General features: G+C 29.2%; 1 protein-coding gene across 1 annotated transcript in view; it reads left to right on the forward strand.

The window, feature by feature from the left end:
• LOC142317727 (opioid-binding protein/cell adhesion molecule homolog) overlaps nt 1–27,634 on the forward strand; it is a 306,375-nt gene extending 278,741 nt beyond the window's left edge. The window contains exon 9 of the mRNA XM_075354275.1: nt 27,495–27,634. Coding sequence (XP_075210390.1) covers nt 27,495–27,634 — 140 coding nt within the window. The remainder of the gene's footprint in view (nt 1–27,494) is intronic.
• The last annotated feature ends 219 nt before the right edge of the window (nt 27,635–27,853 follow it).

Below are 27,853 nucleotides of genomic sequence, written 5' to 3' on the forward strand. Positions count from 1 at the left end.
AGAAATTAAAGGTCTACACTTTTACTTATTTTAACTTGATATTGTTTTATTCTCTTTGATGTTACAAACCGTGACTTTCCAAAATACCAATAATTCGCCAAAAAAAAGGTATTTTGTGTTTTTCTTTTAAATAAAATTAACTCTAAATTGAAGAAACAATAGGAAAATATCATCTACCACTCAGGTTATTGTATAGATGCCATTTTCTATTAATTTCACTTTGGTGAGTGGACGGAGTATAGTTAAAAAATGTATGTTTATTCCAATAAAAGGGTTATATTATTTTTTTTTTACTCACTGACACATATTTTTTAATATTTGTTAATTATTTAATTATTTAATAAAATAGTACATCACTGGATTACTGCTTTCAACAGAATAATGATATCTGTTATATCTACAGTTCACTATGTTGATCAGGATAAAATTTACTGTTAGGGTTTAAATTTACTTTTGTAATCACCTTCAAGACAGTTAAATGCAATGTTTCCTGCTATAAGAAGTGCCAAATTTACCTCTATCTTTCCCTAATAAGTACAGAATCTTTGTTTGTTATTTTTGATCTCTGAATCGCTGTGAAGTTTTCGTCAGTTATTTTCATTCCACGTATTTTATTACTCAACTTTCTGGTTACGATTCTTAACATACATTAAATTATCCACATTCTAACTGTTATTGTGTATACGTAACAAAATTTACGTGCTTCTTAGTCTATATAATACTTCTTTTATTATTTTTTTTGCTTCTTAATATCATTTATATCTTTTTCATTTAGGAATGCGATACATATGAATCAATTAACGTACCACTAGTCAGAATCGCTATTTATAAGAGTAACGATTTACTCTCTACAGTCAATCATTGTTTGTTTAGTTATCGATTATAAATGCTATATTTCAATTGATATATAACTTTTTAGTTCAACCAAAAGTTAGTATAATATTTTTTTACCTAAAGAAACCAGAAAAGATATTTTTCTAAAGCAGTTTGACAATGGTCTTTAAATAATGCTAGTTTTATGTAATAGTTGAAAAAAAAATTATTTTTTTGTTAAATGAAAAATGAGTGAGAAAAAAAGAAAAACGAAAACGAATTTGATTTAAATAAATTGTTTTCTTCTGACACCTTAAAATATATTTGTAAAAATGTGTTCCACAGTGCTTTTAAACGCTTTAAAATTAAAACATTTATTTAAAAAAAAGGTATATTTCAAACAGAAACTGATAAGTAAATAAGATAAAAAAAGCTAAACAGGAAAAAACATACTTAAATGTATAATGTTTACGTAATCATTCACTTTTGACAGGAAAGTTATATCAGAGGATGCATCAGTGTAGAAAGTTTCTAGACCTCACAACTTCAATCTTGATTTACTAAAAACAATACAATTTATATATGTGTTGGTATAAGAATATAATTCGTTTCACATACTTGGATACGTCAACTTGATATATGTTAATATGCTTTTCTATCCGTCTATTTAAAAAAAATGGAAAGCGTAATAATCTTTTCATTACCGCACTACTCACTCATAACATACTTTCTTTATCATACATTCTTAATACTTTTCTTGCCCATGTACGCGTAGACACACATTGAATTAAAATGAAATAAAATCATTTCAAAATAACGTACTAAAAGAATTTAATTTTCAATAGTTTTACACTAAATCCTCGCAATTTATAATTTTTACATAGAATAACGTAAATAACTTGAGCAAATTTTTTTATTATTTGAAAATTAATTATATTAGAACAATTCTCTTTTTTTAATTTGATTTTTTTTCAATTACGAGATACAATCTGGTAATCATTTATGTATATACCCGTATATTCAGTGGTACCTTTTGATTTTCCTCAATCTAATATTTATTCGGAAATTATGTTATGTAATTCTATTTAGAGACCTTGTAACTTGAAATTAGAATAAACAATTACTACCCTTACAGATATTAGTGTTAAATTATTCAGTTTTTACCTGGATCCAACTAAAAAAATTTTACAATTATGTAAGTATATTATAGAGACAGACGAGTATATATTTACTTTAGAGAATGTTTAACTTATAACGTCTTGCTCTGCTCTACAGTTCTTCGAAGGTAAATTTTCAAGATATTATTGTTTTCAATAGCTATTATTGTAAATAGCAATTGGCTAGTAAAAATTTTGTTGAAAACCTCCAATTTTGGCAAGGACAATGAGAAAATTAGTTCGTAGAATATCAAGAATAGGGCGTCAGTATTATCAAATATTAAACTTCTCACTTACAAAATACTGCAAATGTTTCATCCGTTGGAATTTCGGAGCACTGATATAAATATAATGTTCTTCAGTGGAAATACCGGTATAAATTTTATTTAGCTTGTTTTCTATAAGCGTTGATGAATAACAATTTTCAGAAAAGTACATTTCTTTGTCGTTTAAAAAAAAACTGTATAAGAATCGTTTACAAAATACTAATAAAATATACAGTGACAAATACTACATTCCAGGTAATGCAAATTAAAGAGGTGTGATTGCACTCATTAATATGTTGGACAGACAGAACTTTCATTCACAAAAATATATAATACGTGACGCGATAATAGAATTGTGAAATCATTTCGTAAAAAGAGCTCTACTCCCATATTCAAATATGTTGACAACTTTTATAAATTTTGCAATAGAAAATATTACATACTGCACATGAAAATTAAGAATTCAATCCGCTTGACCAAAAAAAGAAACTCATGAAAAAATAAATTTTATTAAATCAATAGACAGGACACTGATAAATATAGTTTGATATAGGAGTTCCTTAACTTATTAAAACGGGACAATAATTAATTGAAAAGTTTTGGTTTGTACAAAACCGTTTACTGCCACTTACTATTTAATTTAATAAATTAAATTTATTAAAATATAACATATATAAATGGAAAAATTTGTGGATCTGTCTGTTTGCAACAGCATCACCTCTCAGGTGATGCTGAGCCCATTGGTTCTCAACCAACGGCCCATTGGTTCTCAACCAATGGGCCGTTGTTTTTAAAATTTTTAGGACACATTGCTGTTATACCAGGAAACGTTTTAAGCCATAGGTCGATACCCTAATTCTCTTGGGGATTAAGATAAGAATCCTTTTTATAATAATTGTATCAAACATGGCCCGTTGGTATGATTATGTAATTAATAATTAAAGAACCCACTTACCAACAGTTCTGTTTATATATGCGTTCAAGTGATTTCAGAATAAAATTCAATCATCGGGAACTAAAACGTTTTTATTTTTATTATGTTATAATCTTACTAAAACTCCTTTGTCATGTAAATTTGTTTATGCAATGTAGTATAATATGACAGTGGTCGTCATGGTTTAAAATTATGTCGGCTTAACGTCCTGTCAATATGAGTGTCTCCAACGTTATGGTAAAATGTTATGGGAACGGTATGGTCAACTCACTCTATAGTTATTATTTAGTGCTTGCTTATATAGGATATCATTATCAAATCTTGTTTGTTCGTTTATTAATTTATCATTGTTAAAATATATATGATACATTTCTAAATCATTGGTAATGTGTATGTTTGAAAAATTGTGTATGTCAATAAAATTTTCAAAAGCTAAAATTACATAAAGTAGATACACCAATGAGACCTTTAATAAATTGCATCAATTCTACCATTTATTTATTAAGTAAAATAATATAAAAAAGTATTAAAAACATATAAAATTTGGTTATAAATATATTTTAAAAATGTGTTTGAATTAATTGTTATAATTAATAAAATAAATATAACAACACAAAAAAACTATTAATTTTGGACATAAAGGATATCATCGATACTGAAAAATCCATAAATATAATTAAAAATCATTAACAGATTTAAAAATAGATAATAATACAATACATGAAACAATAACCTTATTAAATTTATGCGCCAAATATAATTATTTTGAATTTAATAATAAGTAGTATATACAAGATAAAGGTCTCATCATGGGTTATCCACCTTCAAAAATATTGACAAATATATTTATAAATGACCTATAAAGCAATAATTTACACAGCATTATTAAAAAATATCAAATTTTATTGTATAAAAGATACGTTGATGATATTTTAATTATTTATAACCGACAATGCAACATGATAAAAATAAAGTATTAAATGAAATGAATTCGTTAAATAATAATATTGAGTTTACCAAAACTCAGGAAAATAATAATGGTATAGATTTTTCCGATATAAAAATTACAAAAATAAATTAAATACTGACATTTTTAGGAAGCCTACCCAGCAAAATACGATAATACATTATGAATCTTTTCATGATTTTAACCAAAAAATGGCCACTTCTAACACCTTGATATATAGAGCCATATTGAAAATATCTAAAATATGATTTTATAAAATTAAGAAACGAAATAAATAATACCAACTACATCGCCGTAAATAACGGTCATAATAAAAATTATAGGAATTTCAATAAAATATTTTAATTATTTGGTTTAAAAACTGCATATGCAACAAATAATAAAACGTAATAATAATATAGATCCATCCAAAAAAAAACAAAAAAAAAACGGTAATAACATTCATTTAGGTGGACAGGGTGTGTATAGTTTAAAATGTGCAGATTGCGAATTAATATACACTGGCGAGACCAATCGGTCATTCACTGCTAGAATACGAGAACATATGTATTGTGTAAAAGATGATCAAATAGAAAAATCTAATTTCGCCAAACGAAGCGGTTGTTATAAATAAAAACCATAACTACAACTCTGAAACTTTTATTGAAATACTCAATTTTTCAAATAATATACACATTACCAATGATTTAGAAAAGTACCATATATATTTTAACAATGATAAATTAATAAACAAACAAACAAGATTTGATAATGATATACTATACAAGCAAGTACTAAATAATAACTATAGAGTGAGTTGACCATACAGTTCTCATTACATTTTGCCGTAACGGTGGAGACATTAATAACGACAGGACGTTAAGTCGACAAATTTTAAACTATGATGACCACTGTCGTATTATATTATGAAACATAAAAAATTTACATGACAAAGGAGTTTTAGTTTTAGTAAGATTATAACATAATAAAAATAACAAAAAAAAAAACAAAAATTAGTTCCTGATGATGGCATTTTATTCTAAAAGCGCTTGAATGCGTATATAAAAGAATTGTTGGTAAGTCGGTTTTTGAATTATTGATTATTAATCCTTTTACTTCATTATATTTGTGTCAGCATGACAAAAGCATGTAATAAAATAAAGAAAAATAGCTATTTTTTCTTTAATGAATGTATATGTAATATATTTAATATTCTCACAACCGCAAAGAGTAACAAACTCTTCAGGGGACCAGAAGGCTGAGCGCCATGGCTAGACGGTTGGGCGAGCAAAGTGAATCATGACCGTCTCGTATACATATATAATACAATGGAGGTGACAATGGTGACAAACAAACATTTGGACCCCCGCTGTATTACTTATGAATGTGAGAATATTAAATATTTTACAGAAAACCATTAAAAGAACTAGTAATTTTAATTTATTATATATCTGTTGTCATGTTGACAGAAATATAATAAAGTAAGAGGATTAGATTTGGTTTATTTAATAAATATGTTTAATATCTTAATCTCTAAGGAAGCTAAGGGCTCGATCTATTACTAAACCCTTCCCTGAGATAATACCAATGTGTACTGAAAATTTAAAATCAATCTGTTGGTTGGTTCTCTCGTTAATGCTGTTGCAAAAAAACTTTCGCATTATGCCATACATTTACATATCATCACACAGAGCATTGTTTCCGAACAGTAAAGCACTCGTTAAACGGCATTACATGAACAAAACATTTAATAACATGACGTGTTTTCTTCATTTATGAAAAATATATTTCAGAAATTAAAGTGAATGAAAGTTGTGTTTTCTTAAATGTAAATAACGACTTTTACAGAAGTCTTTTTCGACGAATTTGTTTTAATTTATTACTTTGCAATATACTGAACGGAAAAATCATTCAGTTTATGTAAAATCCAGTATTATTATAACATATACATTTTTTTTTTTTAAATTATATTTAAATTTTAAAAAAAGGAATTCCAATATGTTTGATTAGATTTAAGTTTGTTTTTTGAAAGGAATCCTTTATTTTCATTTTAATCCTCCTAGACATACGCAACGCTTTTAATAGCATACCAAGAGCATTTATAATGAACGAGGTAAGAAGAAGGAATATAAATTCTTATTTGATGGCCATGATAAGTAGTTTTTTACGTGACAGAGAACTGGTAACAGAGACAACAGCTGGAGGAGTCCGGTTCTAGATGCATAGAGGGGTGCCACAGGATCCGTCTTGAGCCCTCTGCTCTTGAATATCGCATTTGATGGTATACTGAGGATAGTAGTACCGGGAAATGTGTCCCTAATTGCATGTGCGGATGACCTGGCAGTATTGGTGTCAGGTCAATCAGAAGAAGAAGTTGAGTCTGATGCAAATACAGTGGCTAGATGGATAAGCTCCTGGCTTAGGATAAGGGGATTAGAATTGGCTTCCCAGATGACAAAACTTGTTGCGGTGGCAGGCCGCAGGAGAATACCCAAATAGATAAAAGCGTTGTTGGAGTACGTATTGAGATGATGCCCCACATAAAATATCTGGAAGTATGGATTGCGCAGTCAGCACTGTTCAATAAACATTTGGAAGAAATTTCAGCGAAGGCGAAACGAACCATTAATTCACTGAGGCGCCTTATATCGCCCAAATGGTGACCGAGGGCTGCAAAGCGTAAGCTTCTGATGGCAGCCGCTATGGCTATAATTTATGTTATACCGATGTGGTGCAGTGCTTTAGACAAGAAAAGGAATGTGAAGCGATTGACCTCACTGCAAAGGAGAACCAAATTAATGGTAACGACAGCATAGAGAACGGAGTCGACAGCAGCGGCGAGTGTGATGGCAGGAGTGCCTCCCATTCATCTTATAACCTAAAACAGGAAAATAATGTACGACGGTATGATAAGAGAAGACGCTAAAACCCTCCTATGGCAAGAAAGGCAGGGGGCTTGGGATGAGTCACACATTGAAACATGGACACGAAGAATGATACCGCGACTAGACCATGGCTGGGAAGAAGTCATGGTGATGTGAGTTATTATGTGGCACAGCTTCTCTCCGGCCATGGAGAATTTGATGAACGTTTACACGGATTTGGGAAGCGAGAAATGCCCAACTGTGTATACTGTGGCCTGGTAGATTCATCTTACCATACGTTTTATGAATGGGACAGATGGATCGGATGTAAAGAGAGAGCAGGTCTTGGATGGATAACTGTAAGCTATTTGATACAAGGGGTGGTAGAATGGAATGCTATAGACGGTCTGGCCACGGAAATTCTACGGAGAAAAGAAATAGAGTTTCTTGACTAGAGCAAGGAACAGCAAGTATAAAACAAAGGAAGAGAAAGACCGAGATCCGGCTACCAGGTTGAATCTGGGAACGGCATAGCTGGACTTGATTTCCCTCCCTGGTGGCTTGAGGAAGACAAGAGGCAAGACCGAGTCCCGGTTACTGTGGCGGGTCTCTGGAACGGCATAGCCGGACCCGGTTATCGCCCTCAGTGAATTGAAGCAGGCAAGTGAAGCGAATAAAAGATCCGCCCCATTGTGTTGAGTATTGTTGTAATGCCAATCTAACCCAGGGGAGCAGGAGAAAAAAAATAATAGTATAAAGCAAAAATAATTTAATCAATTTTGGTAGAATTACATTTCTAATTGTTTTTTTTTTTTAGAGCAAAACTACTTTTATCTGCATCTTTACCACCTATACGTATTTTTGTAAATTGTTAAAAACATGAAACACTTTCGGATATTGGACTATTCATTCACTTTAGAAAATTAATGGTTAATGAGAATGAGTATTAAAAAAAATAGTTGGTATGCTGACTGGTTAATTAGTTGGAAAATGAAATTTTGCTCCAAAAATCATTCACAAAAACAGTTCGTAAAGTCTAAACCTAAATTTGCTTTTAATATTATTAAATAATCATCAACAGTAGGTAATACTGTAAAATATTAGAAAAAGTAGAATATTCTAAACGGTTTTTGAAAAAAACTTTTAAAAAACAAGATTTTCTTAAATATATTTTAAGAAAGTTTACTTAAAAATTTAAAACTAGATGACTACTTCTTGTGTAAAATTTTCATCAGTTTTCACCAAAGAAAAATTCTAAATATATATAGATATATATATATATATGATATAATAATATTATTTTCCCGGCGATTATAGCTACAATAGCTATATTAAAAGGGGTAAAGTATGGTGATCATTTCAAAAATCGGATATCAGGTTTTTTGTTTAGATCTTTATTATTTAGGTTCAACTAGTTGACAAAAAAAAAGTATGTACGTATATATATATGCATACGAATATGTATGTATGTATGTCGGATTGCTTTAGGCATTATACGTATATCACGATTGACCAAACCGGTATTCCTCAAATCTGAATCAAATAGTTCTATAAATCGATCATTGTTTATATTAACTCTTTTCTAAAACTTATTAAGGGGTGGAGAGATATCGCGAATAAAATTACCTTCCGAGGTGAAGTTTACCTTCCGTTAGTGAATATTTGTTTAATCAGTGAAATGCCTTAATTTAATCTTGGTTTTTATTTCATTAGAATATAAGAGGTAAATTAAAATTAATAGAAAAAAAAATAGTATATACCTGGAGTTGTATATTGCACTTTTGACCTTGATACAGCGCAAAATTGTGAGAACTAAAACTAAAGGGAACACTTAATCTTTCAGTGACACTCTCTCTACTTAAATGACTCGAAAAGTTTATTTCTTTAACCTAATTAACTTCCAATATATATATATATATATATATATATATATATGTATATATATATATATATAAAATACTTCATGTTATATATATAGAAAATTAAAGTAAAAAATATTATATATATATGTGTGTGTGTAAAATATTTCGTTGTTATATATATGTATATAGAAAATTCATTTAAAATCGTTAATTTAATATGATTAATAACAAGAATAGGTAGATTTTTTTAACTTAAGAAAGTTCACTCACATTTATTTCCTTTCATAAGGTCAATGGATTTTCCTACAGAGGTATATGTTAGTCTATGAATTGTATAGCTACAACCTAACATGTTCTTTCATTTCCTTAAACAGAGAAAAGTTTTCTTTGAGGTAGTGCGTGGTTGGGTCTCCTCTTTATTTTCTTTTCTATACTCTTGTATATTTGAACGTATGTGTATATATATATATATATATATATATATATACTTACATACGCAAGAATGAATTGAGATTTACTTAGTACTGATGAATGAGTAGAGTTTGAGCATTGATTTCCGTACATGTTTATTTTATTTTATTCACTTTTGGTTATTTATTTACTCTTCAACCCATGCTTTCATCAATTCAAACATTTTAATGCTATTTATAGGATTGAATTTTCTATCAAAAGAACTAAGAGTGTATAGTGTCGGTTTGTTTCATCGAGAGTGGCTTTTCACATTTCATGGAGTTAATGTCTGATCTGGGATGTATTCAGAGAGAGGTGAATGCGACCTCGTAGAGTGCAACTGTATGTCGCACACTACTATCGTGAGAAATGATGCGTAAACTCCACCCAAATCCCTATCACTATTCAAACACACAGACACATTATATATATATTTATATATGTATATACTTTGTTGTGTAAAATATATATTTGAATACTTATATATACATTCAACTCTCTCATACCCGTTAATAAGCTTGCATTAAAAATAAAAACTTCCATATCTTTCTTGCACAATTTCTTATTCTGTTTTCCTGTACACATATATTACCTCCCTAAAAAAAAAAGTATTATTTATATAATAAATTACTAATGGATGAGGCAACTTCATTGCAAGTATTTTTTTAAATTAATGATTATATGCAAAACAAATAAATAAATAAAAAGGCCCACTTTTTTATTTATTTACATCTTTATTTTCTCATAAGAAACTTTTAGATAACTGCAGCAATAATTATTCCAGTAGTAGTGATTAGTAAATTATTGTATCATTAGTACTGTTAGTCTTGTTGAAGAGCTGCTACAATGACTGTTATTATTTAATAACGAAGTAACGTAGATGATATTTTAAACAATTTTGACGATTTTTTTATAGTGTCTATGTAGATAAGAATACTTAAAATATTAGAAAAGTATTTTTTCTGTTTCTGTAAATTTTATTAAAAATAATAAATTGAAGACATAGTACGAGTACTTTTTTTTTACCTCCGGAACCGTCGTTAGGTATCGCTTCAGAGGATGAGATCAATGATTTGTAGCGTGTGTGAAAATGCCATGCCTGACCAGGATTCGAACACGGGAATCCCGGATGAAAGGCCGAACGCTACCACTCGCGTCACGGAGTTCAGCAAATATTACGAATACTTCTAGTAGTTTACATTGTAACCTATGTTAATTTGACTCTTTGCTTCAGCTTTGCTTCAGCTGACTATTTATACTGTGTAGAAAAATCGATTTTTGTGTGATGTATGCATGCATGCATATTTGTTTATGCAAATTTGTTGATCAAATAGACTTCCATGGATCCTCGATCTTCTAAGAGATTTGTTCGGCTCGATCAACACTCATTGTATAAAAAATCATTTAGTTATCGTCATTAATCCGTTTTCCCTTCCTTGTTATTTTCTTTCGGGTAATCTTCAATGAATTTTGTTACATGACCATTTCTTTCTTTTTAAACTTTAATTTCGTTCGTTAAAAGCGTTTGATAAAATTACACCAGTCACCACCTACTGTTAATTTGTTTTTTTTTTTTAATTCCTTGTACGAAGTAAAGGAAGTATTGTGATGACGAAAAAATCCATTTTGGCCATCCCTGAATCAATCTTGATTGTTTCGGCGTGACATCTGTACGTACGAAAGTACGTATCTTTCTAAGTCAAAAACGATTAGGCGTAGAATGCTGAAATTTTTAATTTGGACTGTTGAAACGTCTAGTTGTGCACCTTCCCATTTGATGTACAAGAAGTGTTCAAAAAAACCCAAAATCAAAAAAAAAATTGGAATTTGGAGTTAAACTTAACTGCAGTAATCAGCCCTCATTGAGAACTTTTCAACGATGTGTCAAAAGTGGTGTTTCAGTTGGGTCCAGAGTTATAGCCAAATAAAATTTTTATTTATGAAATACTAGAATCGTGCATGAGGAAGGCACATGAGTTCGAATCCGACTTCAATTCCTTTTTTTTAACTTTTATATTTTCAGTTCAAATATATTGATTTATTAATAATTATTAATCTTTGATTTAAAAAAAAAAATGTGCATATGTAATTTAATAGGCGTACAAGGAAGTTATGTGGTGTCCACATCAGATTTTTTTATATTAATAAAACTTTTTATTAATTTTATATATATAAAAGAAGCATATAGATTTAAAATAACTTAAAAATATTAATTGTTTTTGTATCAGGACATGTTTATTGGTTAAAAGATATAAATAAATAACTAAATTATTTGCTTGATTTCTAATTATGGGGGTGAGAATGCTGTATTTGGGGAAAGATGGAAAAGTGTGAGAAAGTTTTGAATGGGAATATGGATAAAAGTGGGAAAAGAAAGGCTTACCATGTTGTAAGGATACTAAAATGATTGTGCATAAATATACTTGTATAAAAACCATAAAAAATATTTTACACATATCAACAAGGAGATAACAAATGTTTGAATAACTATAGAAGAAATATTAAGAAATGCATAGGAAAGGTATATGTATTAATAAATATTCTAAGGTATAACAATAATATTTCTGATAGCAGAAATAATATTAATATAGAAGAGAATTAAACAGAAAAGAAAATAAAGAAATGGGATCTAGAAAATATTTTTGTTTTGTCTTCAGTTATTTGACTGGCTTCATGTAGCTCTCCAAGATTCTCTATGTAGTTCCAGTCGTTTCATTTCAGTATACCCCCTGCATCCTACATCCCTAACAATTTGTTTTACATATTCCAAATGTTGCTTGCCTGCACAATTTTTCCCATCTACCTGTTCCTCCAATATCAAAGCAAATATCCAAAACTTTAAGATGTGGCTTATAAGTCTGTCTTCTTTTAGCTATATTTTTACAAATGCTTCTTTCTTCATCACATTGTTGCAACACATCTTCATTTGTCACTTTATCCATCCACCTGATTTTTAACATTTTCCTATAGCACCACATTTCAGAAGCTTCTAATCTTTCTTTCTTCGATACTCTGATTGTCCAAGTTTTACTTCCATATAAAGCAACGCTCCGAACATATATTTTCCAAAAATGTTTTCATGTTGTTTAAATTCATTTTTCATGTAAGAAAATTATATTTCTGACTAAAACCTCATTTTGTCTGTTCTATTCACCATTTTATATCGCTTCTGCTTCTTCCATCTTTAGTAATTCTACTTCCCATATAACAAAATTCTTCTACCTCCATAGGCTTTTCTCACCCTCACCCTATTTTATATTCAGTGGTCCATCTACATTAATTCTACTACATTTCATAACTTTCGATATGTTCTTTATTTTCAAATGGTAGTTCTTGCATAGGACTTCATTCATGCCATTCTTTGTTTCTTTTAAATCTTTTTTACTTTCAGAATTAGTATATCATTAGCAAATCGTAGCATCTTTATCTATTCACCTCACACTGTTACTCTGGATCCAAACTGTTTTTTAACATCATTAACAACATGTATGTTGGTTTGTTTTTCTTTAATCTTCCTTCTACTATTAATCTGAGCGCTAAAGTTGTTTCCCTTATCCCTGTACTTTTCCTGACACTTATTGGCCTTCTCCTAACACTTCTTCTACTCTCCTCTGAATTTTTCTCACAGAATTCTAGTTGAAACTTTTGATGCATGAGTAGCTAAGCTAATAGTTCTGTATCTTCATATTTATCTGCTCCTGCTTTCATTGGTATTGAAAGCAGGCAGGCATTGGTATTGTATTGTGTCAATAACACACTTTTTAAAGTCTGACGGAACTTCTTTTTCATTAATATTGTTACACCAGATTGTATAATCAATGTATCGCTTCCTTACCTGCACTAAGCAGTAATTCTGCAGGTATCCCATCTCTCCCAGGAGCCTTTCTCACATTCAAATCATTTAATGTATATTAAATTCAGATCTCAGTATTGTATCTCCCATTTTCATCCTCTTTGATTTCCTCTACTTCCTCTATGACACTTGTTTTAATTCATTTCCTGTATATAACTCTTCAATATATTCCACCCACCGATCAACCTTGTCTTTCATATTATAAATCAGTTTACCACATGAAAACTTTTATTTTACACATAACTAGATTTTAACTTATATACCACAAAATTTTTCCTTCACTTTCCTGTAAGCTTTGTCTATTTTACCAATGATCACTTCTCTTTCCACTTCTACATACTTTTCTTTAATCCACTCTTCTCTCACTAATTTTCACTTCCGGTTTATGGTAGTTTTTAATTGTCAATAGTTCTGTTTACCTTTTTCATTACTAGCAGCATTCTATAGTTTCTACGTTTATACATCAGCTACAATAAATCATTTGATATCCAAGGATTTTTTCTACCAGTGCTCTTTGTTCTGCCTAAGTTTGCGTCTGCTGATTTAAAAATCTCCTTTTTAACATTCTCTCATCCTTCTTCTACATTTTCTACCATATACCTTTTACTTAAACCTCTTGCAATCCCCTCCTCAAAAATCTTCTTTACATCCTCTTCCTTAAGCTGCTCTAAATTCCATCGATTCATGTGACGCCTTTTCTTTAGGTTTTTAAATGCCAATTTACATTTCATTATCGCTAAATTATGGTCGCTATCAATATCTGCTCCTAGATATGTTTTGCAGTCAAGTTGATTTTTAAATCTTTGCTTAACTGTGATATAATCTATCTGATACCTAGCAGAAAATATGAAATTCTTAATTATTTTTGCATTATTGTAATATAAGTTAATTTTGGTTGAATCCGAAATATACCAGAAAATAAATATTTATGCCGTTAGTTATTCAGTGGCAAAATTTACAATTGATTCATAAATTTGAATGATTTGATGCTTAAAGAAGTCATGTTACAAGAGATCAAAGAAACGTGCAACGTAGTTTACAATAGTGGCAAATGGCCTGAATTATTTTTTTAAATAATCATGATTCAAAAAAAAATTATTGAGATTACTTGAAAATTAGTTTAATTTTGAATTTAGCAAACAGCCTTCTGTGAATTCTGAACTAAATATTGAAATTAAAAATGAATAACGGGTAAAAAAATGAATATGGATGTAGGAATAAAGGTGGAACACTATAGAGATAACAAAAGACTTATAAGAAGTATATACATTGCTTATAAGAAGTATACAGAATATGACCGAAAAGAACATGCAGTAGAAAATGGTTTCAAAAAAATGCTGCTCTTATAGAATGGCTTGAATTAGTTGCATTAGATGCAGTTGCTGAATATTACCAATAGAGTTTAATGTATACATTGAAGATTGATAAAAATAGTGTTACAGAAGATGAAGAAATCAGCCTAGGACTAAGAATAAAAACACTAGCATATGCAATATTTTTTTTTTTCAGGATATGAAACACAGGATATTCAACAAATGATTTTATAACTTGAAAATATTATGAAGAGGGTATGGATTGAAAATGAATAATACAAAACAAAACAATCAGGATTAGAGATAAACAGTAACATCGATTATGAAAGTATTTAAAGAATGAAACAGTGATAAGATAAAGTTAAATTTGAGGAAGGATTTTCTGAAGTGTACTTCAATGTGCATGACAAAGACGACAATAGATAAAAGAGAAAAAATATGGCAATAAATTGAAACAAGGGCATTGAGAATGTTAGGAAAAATTAGCTAAAAAGACAATTTTAGGAATATAAAAGTAGTAAGGAGTGTGAAAAAGAATGTTAATCGTTAATCTTAATACAAAAATTAACTGATCAGAACATAATACAGTATATGTGAAGGATTGATTAAAACAGTTTAAAAGAAGCAGCAGGAAAGATAAAAAAATTGTGGATTATATAGATAAAGGAAACTATCAGTACCTGGAAATAAGCGCAGTTGAACTTTACCCTCTTTCGTAAAAAGGGGAGAATAGAGATAACATGATGAAATAGACTTGCCTCAGAACATAAACCCATACGATAATAAAATTCAATACATATATTATTTGAAAGCAGCCAGTAAACATATACTTTAATAAACATAATAACTGGTATCATTACTTTCAAGCCTTGTTTCTTAAAAATAAATCACCAATATTCATGGCAGAGCGGTAGTGTCCCGGCCTTTCATCCAGAGGTCCTGAGTTCGAAATTATGGTCAGGCATGGCATATTTCATTCGCTACATATTTTCATTTTCACATTCTCAGGTATAAACTTTTGTGGGAAATTAATTCATCAGTCAGAAAATAAAAAAATAAATTTACTAAATTATCATTTCCAAAGATGCCTTTTAGTTTCAATCAATTATCTGGATTGTCCTTTGCAAGGAGGAATCCGGATAGTTGAAAAATTAAAAAAAAACATTTTCATACGTACTGTACTATTATCCTAATGTTTAATGGGTATCACACTTATTGAAACGATTAAAATAAAAAAAAGTATAAGAATGTATTTCATCAGACTTAAAAAGATACTCAGAACATATGTACAATTTAATAAACCGCACACTGTAAATAAGTTACAAAAAATCCAATGAGTAAAAATTTTGGAAATAAAAAATCACAATTTATAAAAATGATGTGAAAAAAATTAAATTTTACTACCTTACTCTTGAAAAATTTGATTTAAAAAATGTGCAAGAAAAACGTACTGAAGAAAAATTGAGTTAAGTTACTGTGTTTCTTACAAAAAATGTTACTTCTAAACAATAACAAAAAAATATCTGAAAAATTTCATAACTTTTAATAAAATAAGACTTGGTGACAGTGATCAAATCATATCTTTAAAAACACCGTTTCTTATTTAAAAAAAAAAAAACTTTTAATTTATGCTTGCTTTAATGTTTTAATCGTTTATGAGCCGCAAGATCACGTAATAATTTTGAACAAAGAATCTGTTAGAATCGCATTCTTTTGTCGCTCCAACCAATCCATAGCGATAGACAAATATTTATGGTTTTGTCGTGTGACAGCACTTCATTGCATCATTGCGTCATAGTTCATGGCTGACCAAACAATCATATCATTATTTAACTTTTTAGTTTGGTCGACCTAAGACTGTACAAAACTACACTTCACTCACATTCATACATATAATCATCATTCACCTTCTGATGTAATACCTTTCGATGGTTCCGGAGGCTAAACAGAAAAATAAGAAGTTAACTTTTTAATTCATTTCTAATAGTTATACATTTACGTATATTTTTCATTATAAAATTTGCAAAAAAAGTAATTTATTAAAAATCTAGTTAAAAACAGGATTGTAAAGATATATTTTCTGTTAGAAAATCGGCATCCAGCTTCATAGGAAAAATTGCTATGCATTATCGATTGTTTGAATTTTAATAATATTTAGAAAAAAAATTATGAAATTTCCTTAACTTCTTAAATAAGTCTCTCATCGACTCAAATTTTTGTAGAAACTCTCCATCATCCTTTTGGTAATTTCTGGTTCATCCTGAACGAGGTCATATATAAGAAAGTATCATTCACGAAACCTAATAAAACATCTATGTAATCATCGTGAATATGGTGTTGAAAATTATTAAAAAAATACAATTAAAGAATGAAAATTCATAAACTTTATTTAAATAATTTTATTTTCTGTCATTATCAGTCCATTTGATGCTATTCCCAACTTCTTTCTATTTTGGGATACATTTTTTCTCATCAACATTTATATTCCATTCTATATCCTCAACTATTTTTTTTACACATTTCTATCTTTACCTTCCTCTATAGTTTTTAACATCAAAACATCTCACTCTGTTACTAAATTTTGATATCTTTTAACACGTGCAAACAAAATTATTTCAGGTGTTTTACAAGATTCTGCTGTAAGTTTCTTCTCCCTTCTAGATATCTACAAGTATTAGTTTAAAATTTTATCTACCCATCTAGTTTTCAACATCTTATATGATAAATTTCAAAGTTTCTATTGTTTTCATTTTTTTCTTTTCTATTATCCATATTTTCCTACTAAAAATGCTATATAGACTACAAAAATGTTTTAAGGTTACCGTTTTAATTCTTAAATTTATGTTGATAATATCGGACGTTATTTTTACGTAAAATTTCATCTTTTGTATCATATCATACTGCTTTTTACATATCAGAAACATTAATTCTGTGTTATCCTACATTCTATTACAATTCGTTATCATGGTTCTGTATTTATGTTTTTCAAAATAAATTTTCTCAAACAAAAAATCTATAGGCAAGCTTGAATTCCCTTAAAAATGCACAATTCATAAATTCGTAATTAGAATTAATTTAAAAAATGAATTTTTGTAAGTAAAGTTGCATCGGAGAATTGTATTAATAAAAAAATGTAAATTAAAATGTGTAATTAAAAATTATAATCTGGAATTATGTAACTGACCGTATACGTTAGTTGTATATGAGAATAGCAGTGCATAATCACTATTTTATATATCGCATGTCATGTTCAATTTACATACTGAAGTAATCTAATCCATTCTTAATTACTAATTTGGAACAGTTTCCAAATTAGTTTTAAAATTTCATATATATTTTTCACAGTCTAGCTACTTATTATTATATTTATTTTCTCGGTCCTAGTGATATACTGTATGCTGATATGGCAGCTATAGCTATTACTAAATAAGTATATAGCAATACTTATATATAATGCCTAGTAATACTAAGTAATGTTTGTAGATCGGTCACAAAAATCTAAGAAAAATTGTCTTTTTTCAAGTCTTGAGCCTTGAGGAGACATTATAAAATAAAAAAATAAAAGTTTTAATTAAATAGTAAATAATCTGTGAAAAAGGTTTCTACTCCATCGCTCTTAAATCAAAACAAATCAATTTTTGTCAGGCGGACGTCTTTGCGTAAATAAGTATGTATGTTGGCTTGTATTTGGTCTTATAAGTCTGGATCCGTTGACCGATTTTCTTGAAACTTTAAATAGGTTCTAGCTTCGGGGGTAAAGAATGTAATCAAAATTTTTCAAATATTTGAAAAAAGGGGTCAGGGTGTTTTGACCAAAATAATATTTTTAATTTCTAGGGGATTAAGGAAAAAATCTTTCTTAAAGAGGTTGAAGGTCTTTTTTTTATATCAAGATTACAAATTACTTAAAATCTTTATTTAATATTCATCCTCCTCCCAAAATAATTACTTCATATATATATTATTTTTTTTAGATATACCTTGATTCAGAAAACAGTTAACGGGGATTTTCACTTATATTTTCTTCATCTAGGTCTTCAAACAACTATACAACTCTGGTAAAAATATTTCTTTATAACTAAATAGGAATTAGCTTCTTATAGATTAGTTTTACCCAAATGCTTCCCCTTGAGTGAAAATTATTTTCCCTTGCTGCGCAAAGTGTTCTTTACAGCTCCTGGATACAAAATTAAATTACTACATTAAGCTACTCGTATTTAGACAAACAACATGAAAATTAAAATTTTGATAACGGCAATAAAAACTAATTAAAATCAATAATTAAAACCAAAAAACCAAATTTTGCATGTACAAAATTAGATTTTTCTTTGTTTATTTATAACTGATACCTCATAGGTAAATTTGAGTAATGATATTTATGTGAAAAAAGGTCCGCGATAAAATATCTCACTAAAGCATACTTCACATTCTCACTAAAGGTTAGAGCACCTTATATATAATAAAAGCATATGCACAGGTTTTCTAAGTGAAGTGCTATACTTAACTAGAAATAAATCACAGGAAGAAAAAAAAGATATCATCAATACTACTAATATGTGGTATTAACACAATAGATATAAATATTCAACGGAAAATAGAAATAGCTGTAATTCGCAGATTAAGAAAGTGACATTCACTACAGAGTGAGAGGATCATCCTGTGTTTCCACACCTAGTTCCTTCCCCAAGTCACTCCTATTGTTGCTTCTCACACTTCCAGTAAATGGAAATATCTCTGTCACCTGATGTCATCGTCCAATAAAAGTCTTTTCCAATATATTTACTGACAGATAATTTACATGTTTGTCTAAACTCTGTTTGTACCACGAGCCAATTTTTTTGATATCTTTGTTAACAATAGATAGTCATGAATCTCTCTACCACCAACAAACCACGGTGCCTGTGTTGTTGTGCTCACCAATTTATTTTGGAATCTCTGATTCGTCTCAATATTGCTGTTGCTCGTCGGTCCGCACAACTGTATCCTGTATATCCAGATAAGTTTAAGGATAACTCTGTTGGTCAACAGTTTATTAGACAACTATAACTGGGTGTTTCTACCCAGCTATCAGTTTAGTTATGTATACTTGATGTTAAGCTTTTTCCTTTTATCTACCACATGGTCCTTCTAGATCAGGCGACGATTCAAGTGTAGGACAAAATACCGTACCCAATCCATGTGAGGATAATAGTATAATTCTTCTCGGTTCTCTTCTCTTCTTGCTTCAAGGTAGGCTACAGCCTCCAAAAAACAGCTTTTCAAACAACTTTTATAGTGTTGGTTGATGAGTTATCAGTCTGTAAGAAGTAACATCATGAGGAAGCTTACCTGGCTTTGGGATCATTACTATTATGGAGACTTTACTCTCATATGAGAAACACAATTTTTGAAGGATCCCATTTCACAGGTCCGTTATGTACCAAATGACCTTATATGGAAGCATTTCTAATATCTTATGAGTGATCAAGTCAAAGCATGTAGCCTTTTTTAATGTCTTTATTTTGTTGATTATTTCTAACTGCTACAATGTTGAAAAGGCGTAATTGGTACATACAGAGGAATAGGGCTGTCTAAAGATTCAAGTAATTCATCTTCATCAGGACTCTTATGTCCAGCTGTAAAAAGACCATGCTCAGATGAGATCAAAATAAATTGTCCTTTTGGGAGTCGATCCTAGCCTAAGACCCATTCGAATCAGTCAAGGGAAGCGATGTAGGTAGTGCCCATCGGAAGTGCTTGGCAGCTCTCCATAAAGAATGACTGTCACAATTCACGGGGGCAATAATTATCAAGGCAACCTTAAATGTTCTATTTATAATGATCTTCAGCAGTCCTTTTAATCTTCATGTTAAAGCCCATCAGGGCTAGGAACATAGGGTGGTGTGACGACCAGAGTCCTTTTAATCTATGTAGCTGGTGTAGCCGAACAGATTAAGTTCACAGACAGTCCTTTTAATCTGTGATGTGTTATCAGATTTAGAGGGTCTAAAAGATGTCCTCCAGGGGAGCTCATCTGGGCTGGAAACGGAGGATGTGTTGTGGCAAATGGTATCACTACATTAAAAATATAAGCAATATTGCTTATAATTATAGATATAAATTATAAATATAATCTAACCAAACATAAAATACTCTCTTTTCACTTGCTAACCTCGACTAATTAACTAGATTTCTGAAAACCTGATTAGCCCTAACCAGTCCAGAAGTGCAATTGGGGTTGCTTGAATTTGTTTTTTTTTTACTAAATACCAGGAGTTGGTGAAGTATTAATTAAGTTTAAACTAATACTGCAGTTCCTCTGTGAGCCCTACCATCTGATTGTTAGTCATATACACTAAATAACTTCTAAGCCGAACAAATTTACAATCACTGAAATGGATATCAGAGATCAGATTCACATCTAATGAAATAGTGACGATCAGAGTTAATAATTCTTCCATTCCACCAGCAAGTTCTGTTCTATACAGCTATCCTGGCACCTTTTGCCTCTGTTTCCTTTCTAGTAATTCTCTGTATACTGTTCAACCCTTGAAGGTGGTAGAGTGATCTGATTGACAGATTGCACAGTTAACCCAAGTACTTCTGTCCTTTCTTGAACAATTGGCAGTTCTGTGTCCTTCCGCATACTTACCTTGCGGTGTGATAACATATAGTTATTTTTGTTCAGTTTAAACATTTCCTTGTTACCCTGAGATTCAAGGTTAGAAAACCTGTTGTCATCAGGTTCATAAGTTGGGTGTTAATAGCAATGCAGACCCAATAGTGTTATTAGCCCGTCTTCTTCTGTCTCTTCCTTAATGGTATTCATTAGAACTGAATGGTGCAGTTTCCTCACTACTCAGAAAGCCTATCTCAGTGTGTTTAGAGATTACATGTAGTTGTTTAGAACCTACTAAATGTATCCAGTAATCTTTCTTGCCTAAAGTTGTTTCAAAAAGCTTATATAACAATATTATATCCGTGTTAGCATAGAGCGCTATCCGTGGAGGTTTAATAGAGCTCTTCTGGGTTACCTCATTGTTCATATCCTCCATTAAAAGATTATTTAAATGATTTGATGTTGGCAGTCCATCATATGTAGCTTTGGGATATTGAGGTACCCGTTGTTCCGAAGTATTGGAATTGTTTGCTACGGAAGCCGATCCGGCTGCCAGTCTATGATATCGATTTTAGTCACTGTCTGAGGCATCAGCAAGACTAGACATAATGCGGTCTCTAATTAACTTTCTACGAGATGATCTCCTGAGATCCCTGTCTAAACACCCAGCGGTCCACGTTTCCTAGTTGTTACAAGGTCCAGAAGATTTTGTCCCATCGTCGCTCTGACCAACTAACTGACCAATGATAACTATTTACTAGTCTATATTCCGGCTAATACATCAATTAAGAATAAAATAAAAATGCAAATGCAAATATCCTTTCCTTACACCTCTGTCAAACTATCAAAATTGGTGCACAAGCTTCTATTTCTTAGAAAAAAAAAAGTTAAACGAGCTATAAAAATACACTTCTAGTTCGAAATAACATCTGTTAAAGTGTTGAAAAGATATTTTTCAAAATTGTGTTGCAGCATACGAACACTAAAATGTTGGTTATTTCTTTATTTTTTTTTTAACATCTTGGCTTGCAAAATAAAATTTAAAAGTTGTAAATATTACCAAACAAGTAATTTATATTTGATAAAAAAAAATCAATAACATTAACATTTATTACGATACATGGTTTTTTTTTAATATGTCGATGAAGAAATAAGTGAAACTGGATAAGTGAATATTTTTAGTTGATATTTCGTAAAACTTTCGAATGTTTTTTTTTTCTTTCTCCCGGCTATTGAAGTTTACATTTTTGATTTTCTGCATTTTCATTAACCATTTTTCGTTAATATTTTATATGAATATATATTACATTTTTTGAGTCATCCCAAATTTCCTTTTCCGGTTTTTCCAAAACCGGACAGCTCTGTACTGTCATAAAGCTCATAGCAAAAAATCCACAACGTTTGGTTTGGCTTTGAACTTTGTGAAATGTTTTCATATTCCTACCGAACAATTTTGATAAAAATTTGAAATCCGTTTTTTTATGACGGAATTGATTCAAACTGCTCTTAAAATTATTAAAATTTATTTTGAAATCATTCAATCTATTTTCTTATAATTAATAATTTCTATAAATTATTCTTTATAATTATTTTTCCTTTAAGCAATCAATTGAAAATACGATTTGGACATTTTTAGAGGAGACTGTTTTTTAATTAAAAGGATACTGGATAAAATAAGTTTCTTTGGACACAGAAAGTTTTACAAAAATGAATTCCATAACTTAACTGGCGTAGCCGGGACGTTTAATAAATATTCTATGTTCATATCTACGAACAACATTTTTGAAATATTTAGTATTTTTTAAAGTTAATTATTAAACGAACATTTAATTTAAACAAATATGATTTTATTAAAATTAAATGTAAGTATTTTCTAAACTGAACAATCAAGATTATATTTCTTTCACTGAATATAGAAATAAGATAATTGAGATGAAGAAGATATATATATATATATATGTATGTATATATAGGTATTTAAATTATGTTCTAATAGTGACGGTTTACAGTGAGGTAGTTTAGTTACGTACAAAAGAGAGTAAAGCATGAAAAAAAGTAATGCTGTTGACAAAAGATGGTACGGGAAATTGACTGGTTAAATGGTGAGAAGGGAGTAAAATGTTGGCGTCTTAGCAAACAAGATGATACATTTATACACCAAAACACATCAACGCTCTATAGTGAGGGTGTTGTAGAGGGAGTTTGAAGGAAAAAGCTAGCTAGCATCTAACACATAAGAAGATAGCCAAGTGGGTCATTTCTTTATAGAGTTGTTTTTCTTATAATTTTTCTCAATCCAATAGCTAACAGCAGTAGAATTATGTTCTCTTAATAATGATTTGGAAAATTCTTTATATCTTTTTCAAATTCTAAGCTCTTCTATTATAATTATTTTAAATTAAATTTGTGCTAAATTATAATTTTAAATTACATTTTAAATAGAATTATATTTTTAAGGGGATAAAGATGTTTTTTTTTTAAAAAGAATCAAGAAGTTACTTAAATATATGTTGGTTACAAACATGTAAAAAGATAAATTAAATTAATTAAAACAATTATAAAGTTATTAAAATTTGACGATTGTTAACGAATTACTATAAAAAACAATATTTAAAAATGTTGGCGTGTTAAGAAATTTCTAATTAATGAATATGTTCATTAAGTCTTCTAAATACATCACCATTTTATTCTCCTAGTTCGTATAACATAAAACAGTGGAAAAATATTGTTAAAATTTAAACAATAAACTCACTAACTACACTCTGGAATTTGTTTTTATAGAATTTTTGAGGTTCAATGTAATCCTTAACTACTTAAGTATTGGTTGAAATTCTGTATACACGAACGTATATTGACTTTCAAACATCATTTGATTAGGTATTGTATTTTATATTGGAGGAAACTAATTTTATAAAGGTAAACATAAAAGCCCTTTAGGTTTGAGATATGGTTCACTTTACCAGTTCTTGATCAAATCTAATTCTGAGTAAAGCTGATAATAATCTATGACAATAATTTTTACATTGAAACAAGAAACAAAATGAGAACAATAAGCCATGTAGGAAATTGGAGAATGATATTAACTTTAGTAATGAACGTTAATGTGAATCAAGAATGAGTTAAATTAGCAAAATATTTATGATTTTTGTAGTTCTTTTATTGACTAAAAAAATTAAATTGTTTTCAATTTGACTATTTTATAATTATACAGTTTTTAAATTATTTTATAGCCCTACTTTTAATCAAAAACAGACACATTTCAATGATTATTTTATAGTTTATAAAAGGAGTTCCTCTAATGGTCCTATTGTGAATTTTTTCTAAAAAACTTAAACTGAAGATTTAAAAAATAAAAAAATAGTCTAAATAAACTATTTGAAGATATTTACAATAATCTATCCTTGTTACTCAACAGTATTGCTTTACTATTACTTTGATATGTTTTTATTCTCATATTATTTTAATATTATAGGAATTTTTACGCAAACATTTTAGGAAGATGGATGTAAACTTAGGGTAAACAAATCAATTCTTTCACGCTAGATAGCGTTAGCTTACGCTTCGTAGCAGTAATTTTTACGCTGCTTCACACATTCCTTTTCATACGGGGCATATTTCTGGCGTTAGTATGTTTTGGTGACTGCTTTATATCCTCCGTATTATTTAAAGGTATAATGGTATATATAAAATTAAAATAAAACAAAATTAATAAATTGCACAAAAAACTTTGGAAAAAAATATTACAACCATTTCAAAAATCAATTCACTAAAAATATTCAACTTTTTGTGTCGGTGGTAAATTAAGTGTCAGTAATTTGTTTTAATTGGTTCTTTGTAAATTTTTTCAGGTTTAATTTAGTTTTTAAGGCAGTCTTTTTATACTTTTAAAAGTTAATTTTAAGTAAATAAATAAATATATAGTTGTTGTGGTTTGGATTAAAAAAGGATTATTTTGAATATAAAAAAAAAAAAGTAAAATTTATCATATTCCATCAGAAGTTTCACTGTTCTGTCGCACTTTTTCATTTCTTTCTATTCTGGGCCATTCTTTCCGTCTCTTAATATATTCTGCTTCCGTTACTACCAGCGCTACACGAATCAGATTTTTGTCTTTAATTACAGCTTTTCCCCCTCTACACATTCGTCAAAAACCAAACTTATTTACTAAACTGGTTTATTTTAATACAGGTACCTAAAGCCGTAAACGTTTTTCCAAATTTTCTTTTGTAAAATCTATTCATTTATAGTGAATTAATCAACATATTTTTTAAATAGAAAATTTCTACTTTTTTTTTTTGGTTGTCCTTTTGTCCAAGTTACACGCCCATAAAACACTATATTTTCATTTCCCAATGTATTTTTGTTACCAGCATATTTTCAATATCTATACAAAAGATGATTGCGCAGTCGAGTTTTTCTCAATAATTTTTTTTTTAACATCGGTCGCCAAAACGACTGCGACCATAAGTAAACTTGTAGGGCTAAGAATAACGTGTCAGGAGACCATCCAAAGATAGCCCACCTCAAATACAATATTAATAAAATGCATCACTTTTCATGATACAAACGAAGGAATTAATTAATAAAAACAAAAATAATTCATAATAAAGGTAACAGATAACAAATAATGAAGCCATATAAAGGAGATAATAATAAAGATATTAATAGTAACGAAACATAAAAATCATCCAAGTAAAGTCAAAAAAATAATATCACATAAAGAAAGATAAAAAAAGTATAGATTCTAACTTTTACACGCATTTCAATACTAGTTCGTAGATAACGGTGTTCTTTGGTGGTTGGGTTTCAATTTAACACACATCTCAGGAGTGGTCGAACTGAGACTGTACAAGACTACATTTCATTTACACTCATACATATTATCCTCATTCATCCTCTAAATTATTATCTGAAAGGTAATTACCGGAGGCTAAACAGGAAAATGAAAAGAAAGAAAAGTATAGATTCTAAAGGTTTAAACAATATTTAAAATAAGAACCAAAGTGTAATCACGCATTCCAGTGATCATCCGTGTTTTCAATGATTAGCGAGGTCCACATGTAGCCTCTTCAATCGTTTTACTTCCTCATCATTGTCAAGTTATCAGAAGCAGACGAATCACAAGCTTATCTACCCTTATTGGTTCTGCGTATAACCTCACCAACACACGGCACCCAAGATAACCGTGCAATTCATCGTTTCTAGCGAGCTATTGAGCCCCTGTAAGATACCATTCTGAGAAACTCGTTTTGAAACCGCTGAATGAATTCAACGTTAATATTAATAGTCTGTTTTTAATATATTCATTTAATTAGTTCACGTTTTATAATTATAATATAGAAATAACAAAATCTCCTAATTCTGATATATGTTAATATTAACATACATGTCTATTTTTCTCTTTTATGAAAAATTTATTTTGTGCTTTACTTGTATAAATGTTTTTGTAATTTATTTTACCTCCCATAAAAATACATACCAATCATTTGTTCCTTCCAAATTGTTCCTAGTTTGTCAACATAAAAATCTTATCATAGAATATTAGATTGTATTACTGTTATACTTCAATAAAATGTTTCGTTTAATTCGTTTTTTTACTTGATTATTATTATTATTTTCTACTTGAGTCAGATAGTATACATTTTTTTACCTGTTATTGCTGCTTTATGTAATTTTGATTGACTCGAAGTAAGCTATAAGTGCAAAAAAAAAACGTTAATTTTATCGGTAACAAAATACTAAAAATCTCCTTTCAGTAATCTAATTAATTGAATTTCTATTTGTTTTACAGTGTGTTTCAAATTTTTATGTAAATTTATTACGTTGAATCGTAACGCTGTAAAACTTTGCGGTATAAAGTTAAAATAGTTTTTTTATTTCTATATCCAATGAATATCTTATACAAGAAACCTTAGTTAAAGTTTAAAAAAATGTTTACAAGAATTGTATACGAAGAATAAATATCTTCTCTAAAATCCATTTGAGATTGTAACAGATCTGATAGGTCGTTTTTTTTTACTCATTTACCTTTTCATATTTTTTTCATTTTTCCGATTTATTCATATATTTCTCAACTTTCATCAAAAAACATTAACTTTTCCAACTGTTCATATTTTACATATCTAGAAGGAACAAAAGTTAGCTCTATGAATTCAGAAACAACTATCTTTCTTTAAAACTTGTGATGATGGATCAATGTTTGTTGTATGTCATGCATTTTTTGATTTATTTAAATTTCCAAATAATTTCTTAGTTACTTCGTATAATCTTAGATATTGTGTATTTCTACTTAATTTATCCTTATTCGTACATATATATATTTTTTATAAATTTCATTAGTTGATATTAAACATTAGAAAAAAAAAATGTATGCCCATATATTAGATAATATTAAATAACGATGCTATTCATACTTTTAATTATAATTTTTTTTTTCAGATGGAACAGCAAGAAGAAAATTAAACAAAATGAAACAAGAATTTGATAGAACATCGAATTCATCATTAAAAAGAGCTTCTTTCATTTATTTTCACCTATGGACAGTTTTATATATAATAATTTTTAGCCAGTCACTTTAATAATAATTAATTATTGATTCTAACATTAAAAAGTAAAATATTTAATAAGGTTTATAATTATTATCGTTATTAATATATTTTGTATTGTATTATTATTTTTATTAAAAAACGGAATGATATGATATAGTAACAAAATTGTGAATCTTTTGTAAAAATATAAAAACGAGACTGAGATAACATAAGTTTAATTACACTTTTTTTAAATTTAATTTTCATAAT

This window comes from Lycorma delicatula, chromosome 1, assembly GCF_047948215.1.
Source record: "Lycorma delicatula isolate Av1 chromosome 1, ASM4794821v1, whole genome shotgun sequence".
Lineage (NCBI taxonomy): Eukaryota > Metazoa > Arthropoda > Insecta > Hemiptera > Fulgoridae > Lycorma > Lycorma delicatula.